The 7,438-nt window shown below is 43.0% G+C and overlaps 1 protein-coding gene across 1 annotated transcript; it reads right to left on the reverse strand.

Moving 5' to 3' along the window:
• Window positions 1-5,259: 5,259 nt before the first annotated feature.
• On the reverse strand, window positions 5,260-6,231 carry LOC123496849 (uncharacterized). Its single transcript, XM_045232211.1, has 3 exons — window positions 6,145-6,231; window positions 5,852-6,001; window positions 5,260-5,571 (listed from the first exon to the last, which is right to left on the reverse strand). The coding sequence occupies exons 1-3, from the start codon at window positions 6,229-6,231 to the stop codon at window positions 5,260-5,262; spliced, it is 549 nt and encodes a 182-aa protein (XP_045088146.1).
• Between the last annotated feature and the right edge of the window lie 1,207 nt (window positions 6,232-7,438).

A 7,438-nucleotide genomic window follows, 5' to 3' on the forward strand; every position in this document is an offset into this window, starting at 1 on the left:
GTTTTTTGCATGGTTAGATTCAGTTATGGTGACCTTGGAAATTGTTAGTATTGTGCATACTTTGTTGTGTAAGAAACGGAAAAAAGCAGTTTGACAGAAACTCAATATTGTGCCTAGTTAGGTTCAGTTATCCTGTTTTCAGTTAATAAAGGTATTTCATTTTATAATTTTCAGAATTGATGACCCAAAGTGGTCAATTTGGTTCCATTTCAATGCCAGAGAATCTGTGGTTCGAAATTTATACCAGTCAGACATATCATATTTGACAATGCTTTCTCTTATTGGGAGTGAGGGCTTTGTGGCTGATGATTATATGTACTATGTATTTGATGAGGAGAAAGGATTAGAAGGTTTAGATAAAATATGCTGTGAAGATGATGTGCAGCAGATGTTGGCACACTCTCATAATGAACTCTCATAATGAAAAGTTTCTGAACATAAGAGTAGTGGGAGCTCTTGAGGAATGTAATGCAGATGAAAATCATGAAAACAGAGATAGTTATTTTGTTGAACATTGCATTAACACTCAACAAAGTTGCACTAAGGTGGTGGATATAAGCATGGACAGAAAGGAAGAGCTGAAGAAAAGCATGGTGCAGAGAGAGGCTGACCTTAACCATTTTGAAGGTGACACTGATGTGTCTGAATTTGTTTCTGATGATGAAGTTGCAAATTCAGGTTCAGATGGGAACAATGTGGATTTTCAGTCAGAGTATTCCTCTGAAGATGAAGCTGCAAAACAAGATACAGCAGTGGTACTGAAACTGAAGGTAGTGAGAAAACCTGGTCCAACTAGTAGATCCCACCATGAGGGAGGTTTAAAAAGAAATTTCCTGATGGATGCATTAATTAAGAAGACCAAGACTAAGTTTGATCTCCTGTGGTTTGTGTCAAGAACTGCTTGAAGATAATCCCTGAGCCTCAAGTTTAGCAGCTTCAAAGGAAGGTTTCCTTAATGGTTGCAGACCATTTATAGGTCTTGATGGATGCTTCATCAAGTTAACCACTGGACAACAAATTCTTGCAGCCACAGGAAGGGATGGAAACAACAATATTTATCCTATAGCTTTTGGTGTGGTTGACAAGGAAGATGGTGAAAGTTGGAATTGGTTTTTAACTCAATTGAGATGTTGCATTGGCAGTGGCAACAAATTTGGAACATACACTATCATGTCTGACAGGCAAAAGGTTGGGAAGAATTTCATTGAGCAATTTATGTTATTACTTTTTTTAATTATTTCATTTTTTTTCAATTGTATTAATAATTTGTGAATGTGCAGGGCTTGCTTAAGGCAATAAATGAGGTATTCCCTGATTCACCTCAAAGGTATTGTCTTAGGCACATATATGCAAATTTTCAATCTGCTGGATTTAGAGGCCAGGAACTAAAGAAGTGTATTGACAAGGCTAGCTACTCCTACACTAAACATGGGCATGAACTAGGCATGGCAGAGCTGAAAGCACAGTCTGAGGATGCTTGGAAATGGCTCAAAAAAATTGAGGGGTCTACTTGGGCTAGGTTTGCTATGGATCATACTTGCAAAACAGATTTAGTTATGAACAATCTAAGTGAAGTCTTCAACAAGATGATACTGGATGTTAGGGCCAAACCAATAAGGACAATGTTTGAAGGGATTAGGACCAAGCAAATGATCAAGAGGCAACAAACTAGGGAGAAGTTACAGATTAGCAGGTGGACAATCACACCAACCTACTCAGAGATTTTAGAAGAGAATAAGCAGTATGCCAAGTATTGTCAGGCTGACAGAGCTGGTCCAACAATTTGGCAAGTTACTAGCAAAGAAAAACAGTATTGTGTGGACATGGAAGGGTATACATGTGACTGCAAGAGATGGAACATGACTGGTGTACCTTGCAGTCATGGCATATCTGTACTGACAAAGCAAAAGCTGCATCCTGAGGACTATGTCAATGACTTTTTCAAGAAGCCACTTTATTTGGAGACATACAAAGAAATTATATACCCTGTTCCTGGTCCAGATTTCTGGCCCCACACAAACACTCCAGACATTGAACCTCCTGTGTTCAAAGAAAAGGCAGGCAGAAAACAAACTGCAAGGAGGAAAGGAGAGTTTGAAGTTCCTGCCCCAAGAGACACCAGTAGGATGGGAACAATTACCTGTGGAAATTGTGGGTTGGAAGGACACAAGTATACAAGTTGCAATAAGACTCTTAGGCCTAAACTGCAAATGAGGAAAAACAAACACCAGGTAATTATCAAGCATCAGAGCAATGTTTCCTTTTACATAGTCTAATCTAAGTTAAGTTGGACCTTTAATGTAGGAAAACAGGGCAGTCTATGCACCTGCTCCATCTGCTCCAGTACAAACTCCAAGAGCACCAACCCCTAGTGCAAGAGCACCAGCTCCTGCTGCATCAGCACCAGCACCACATGCAAGAGCACCAGCTCCTGCTGCATCTGCACCAGCTCCTACTACAACAGCTAAAAGGGGTAGGCCTGCAAGTGGAGGGACAGGCAAGGGATTCAGTGCACCAAGATCTGTTGCTGCAACTTCAGATGTTTTGGCTGGTAACAAAAGGAAGAGGTTTGCAAGCAGTAGATTGAGGGGTTATTTCTATGCCAGTGGTAACTGACACTATAAAAAGGTAGAACTTCTCTCTTTGAACCTGTTTGAATTAGTTTAGAACCTGTTTCACTTTGTTTTGAACATGTCTGTACTTTTCTGCATGAGTATGTCTGAATTTGTGTGAACCTGCCGAGATGGCAAATATTCGGAGATGACTATGAAAACACCTCTCTGGACCGAACCTGACTGTACTTCTATCAAATTTGTGATGTAACGTGGGCCTGATGGTGGGCTTCCGTTTTGGACCTAACTAACCCACCAAGCCTGCCACACTGTCTACATAAGAGAGGCCACCAGAAACCACTGGATCCCTGCGCCTCATTCCCCTTGACCAAAACCTAGCCGCCACTGATGGATCGACAGTTAGGAGAGGTAGTTGATGGACAAGACGAGGTTGCTAGGGCTGAAAGGAGGGCCAACCGTCGAGCACAGGCACAGGAGCGACGCCAAAGGATTGCTGCCATGATTATGGCGGAACGCAACCAGAATGACGTGAAGCAGTTCAAGGAGGTGTTCCCAGAAGGAACCAACATCACAGATGAACTAATCATCTGGTGGGCCAGAGACAGGGCATCTTTCCATCGATTCCAAGCAACAAGGAAGAGATGGACTCAGATCCTGGCTGCAGCAGAAGGAAGACAAGATTGGGATTAGTTCAACGCGGTAGTTTCTGACTAAATTGTGGTGTTTCTGAATCTGCTTGTCTTGTGCTCAATATTGCCCAGAATCTTGTTCTTAGTCTTGCTTTGAATCTTGTCTTGTTCTGAACTTTCTGAACTTTATGATTGCAGTGAAGGATGCAGTTCAGGAGTTGCACCAACCGTGATGAAGACGATGCAATGTGGCTGCCTGAATCTATGTTAAAGACTATGCTTATTTTCTGAACTATCTATGTTTGGGTTGTTGGAAAATCTATGATAAAGACTATGCTTATTTTCTAAGAAATGTATCCATGGCACAATATTTTTAAGTCTGAACGTATGCCTGAATCCATCTATCTGCATTTATCTGAATGTTTCTATACTTGGGCTTTGCTGAAATGTGATTTTTTGGTCACTCTAATTTTTGAAATACTTTGCCATCAACTACTCCACTGTTTGAGCACACAAGTTCCAAGTTGCTGGGTTTCAACAAAGACTTTAATTGCAACACAACTACCACCATTTTTCATCACTCAATCTACCACTTCCCCACTGTCACACTCCACCGCACTTCCTCCACTCCAACATTTAAGTAGCCCAACAACTCACTCTATCTCTGCTCACTCTACCTCTCTCTCGAAAACCTCACTCCACCTACATCCATGGCTGGTTCTTCCTCTACGCCAGACCCATGGCTGAACCCCTTCCCCACCGGCAAGGGCTGGGTTGCCATGCTTTTTGGGTCGGCTCGTGGTGACGAAGACCTCTTCCTCGACTACATGAAGATTGCCATGAGATACAGCAGCGCACAATGGCTCGCGGATGCATCAGAAGAGGTGAGGAAGAAGGCGACGACTGAGGAGAAGCAGCGCATGGACCAGCGCTATGCAACCCCAGGTAAGGGTATCATGCCCATCGACATGTTGCTGTGGGCAATGAAGGAGGCGGACTCCGGCGATGCTGGGCAGAGGGAACGGTGGGCAGCCCACCGCTATATCCCTCCAGCACAAGCTACAACTCCAACTACTATGGGCAACGACGACGAGGACCTGCAGATCATCGCCCCACTAGCACTGCTGGCTCGCCGACGTCCTCCTCCCATCATCGTCATCGATGGAGACGAAGAGGAGGTGCCAGAGCTGCCACCTACCACTCAAGTCAAGCAAGAGGTGCGACGGTCAGGTCGCATAGCAGGGCAGGGGCCTAACAATCTGAAACTGTAAGTTTCAGATTCAGTTACAGCAGTTATCGCCAGATCTATGTGAGATTCAGTTCTGTCAGTTTAGTTCTATCAGTTTATCAGGGTGTTTGCAATCTTAGTGAGATTCAGTTCTGTCAGTTTAAGTGTCTTTGAACAATTTCAGTGTCCATGTCCTATCTATGTAAGACTAAATGCTATCTATGGGAGACTAGATGTCTTCCAAACTTCTCTGAATTTGTCTGAACCTGTGATGAAGCAATTTATGAAGTAAACAGATCTCAGCAAGAACTTATGATACAACACACACAAATAAACTACATCAGACTTAGATAATTTAGTTCTTAACTTAACTTAGCACCAGTTCTCAGCATCAGGATAATATTTGGGCAGTACAGATCAGGGCAAACACCACCCCCACACCAACCAAAATGATCTGAACCCATTACAGTTCTTAGGTAGTTCAAAGGTAGTTCATAGGTAGATCAGGGCATATTTGCATCAGACTGATCATTCCTAGGCCAATTATATATATAGGCCTCATATATACTTACCATCCAGAGCTGCCACTTCACTCCTCCATCACAACTTTCTTTATCTTGTCCAGCTTTTCCTTGCACCCATGACCAACCTTAAGGAGCTCAGCAATGACATTCTCCAGCTTCTTCTTCTCTTCTTTAAGGAGATCTTTCTCCACCTCTAGCTCCTTCATGGCCTTCCTTGTGTTTTGGATTATATCAGCTTGACTCTGAAGGATGCACCTTTGTTCTTTCTTGAGCTTAAGCTTCTCCATTTGAAGCTCAATCTTTGCCTACTCCTCAAGTTGCTTCTTATTTTCCTTCAGTTCATTGATTGCCTGGCTTGTGCAATCCATGTCATGAGATTTGATTCCATCCTGATAATCAAACAACTTGGACACATCATCCACCAGCTGGCTATACTGATTGGCCAGAGAATCAAGCTCCTTCTGCAGTTTTGCAACCTCTATCCCATGAGCCTCATTATCCTGGGCTCTACCAAGGTTCTGCTCATGATACATATCCCAGAGCTTGCTTAAGCACCTTTGCAGAATTACAGGCCAGGGGGCATCTACCCACTCCAAAACACCACAGTTCACACCATCCTGAAAATCAATTTAAATTTACAGTGAACAAGCAAATTCAGAATAACAAATCATAAACAATAATGATATAAGCTACACTAACTAGTTAGTTCTATACTAAAAATACAATACATCAATATGTTTCATATGTTTCCAGTGCTCTTTACTACAAGTACAGTATTCAGACATACCAATGTTTTCAGACTTAAGGAAAAATCAGAAAAACAGCAACTAAACAGTCTGTTTCCACTACATAGCAGAAATTCAAGCTAATCAAATCCACACCAACTTGGTCCATTACCTCAGTAGCACATTCTATGAATCTCCTGCCAGTGTCAGTGCCTTCAAATGCCACAAACTTGCCCGCCCTCTGCCTGTGCAGGATGCACCTTCTGTCAGATTCAGTCACAAGCCCACAGAAACTAGGGTCTATCACAGTGTCAGGAGTTTGCTGCAAAAGCAAAAGCATATCTATATCAAGAACAACTCACATATATCAACTTAAATAGAAAAATCTCAAATATCTTCAAACCCTAACCCTAACCCTAGAATAGAACAGACAGGAGAGGGAGAGGATAGACTGAGCTAACTTACAAAGTACTCCATCTGCATGCTGCTGAACTCGCTCATGTACTCGTCATCGTCGTCCGACGTCCCGTTGCTGTTCGGCCACGACAGCATGGTCGCGGCGTCGCCGGAGCGCGAGAAGAAGAAACAGAAGCAGAGGAGAGCAGAGAGGAGTGGAGTGAGCTCGGGGGAGAGTGAGAGAGCTGGTGGGGACGAGCGGCCCGGTCGGCCAGGTTATGACCTGGTCCCGACCAGGTGCGACCGACGAGCGGCTCTAACGGCCCCGCGCGCGCGCCGTTAGCCGTTAGGCGGGCCGCCCGCCTGGCAAGTGGGCCACTCACGTCAGAATCGCTGTTAAAACTGTCAAAACCACCATTCAGTCAACCTAGAAGTTTTTAGTCACGTTTTTAAGTTTTTTTGGTAGTTTTCGGCCATTTTTAAAAAAGTGGTAGTTCTGTGGGACGCGAATACCTAAACTGGTAGTTTTTTGTCAAACACTCCTCGTCATTAGATGACAGCAAAATTACCGTGAAATTTTGTCCTCCTAGAAATTGTACATCTAAAGGTGAATTCTGGGGCTGGGATCCAGAGTGCTACTGCTGCCTCACTAAGCCGGGTGTACCGTGTTTTCATACCGCAGAGGAGTGTGAGAAGAAATGCCCACCATTGAAATAAGGGTGTGGAATATGAGAATATATATAAAGCAGCCTCTTAGAATAAAATAATGTGTGGATATTGATGCATGCAGTACCTTTTCACGAGTGTAATAATAACTATGCTAATAAAAACATGAGTTGATTTTCTTTTACGAACATGAGTTGAATTTTAATGCAGAAAATATTATTCCCTCTGACATACTAAGGCAATATCAAATAAAATGGATCCGAGTGAGGATGTTATTTGTAATTACTAATTGGTGGCCCGACTCAAACTTTTTTTTTGCGAAACTAAATTATCAATTTTAGGAGGAAAAACAAGTCCGTTGAATTCATGGCTCTAGAAGGCCATATTCACCATCTAACCTTGAAAGTGCTCTTATGAGCAGAGCACAAATGTACTCGTTATCTGACTCGTTTCTTTCGCTCTGAGATCCTCACGTGTCAGTGTAGAGGTTTATCTATTACGTATTTCATAACTAACATAGCTTGAAAAACGATCTCATATTATGGGACGGAGAAATTATTAAATACCGATCTTCCCCTTTCTCTGTCCTCTTTTTTTCTCAACAGCCAAACTCACTCCGCCGGCCGCCGGCCCTTGCCCTTCATCCCAGAATCACACGAGGAACTCTCACCGAACCACATGACTACATCATCCTCAT

Source organism: Aegilops tauschii, chromosome 1, assembly GCF_002575655.3.
Source record: "Aegilops tauschii subsp. strangulata cultivar AL8/78 chromosome 1, Aet v6.0, whole genome shotgun sequence".
NCBI classification, from domain to species: domain Eukaryota; kingdom Viridiplantae; phylum Streptophyta; class Magnoliopsida; order Poales; family Poaceae; genus Aegilops; species Aegilops tauschii.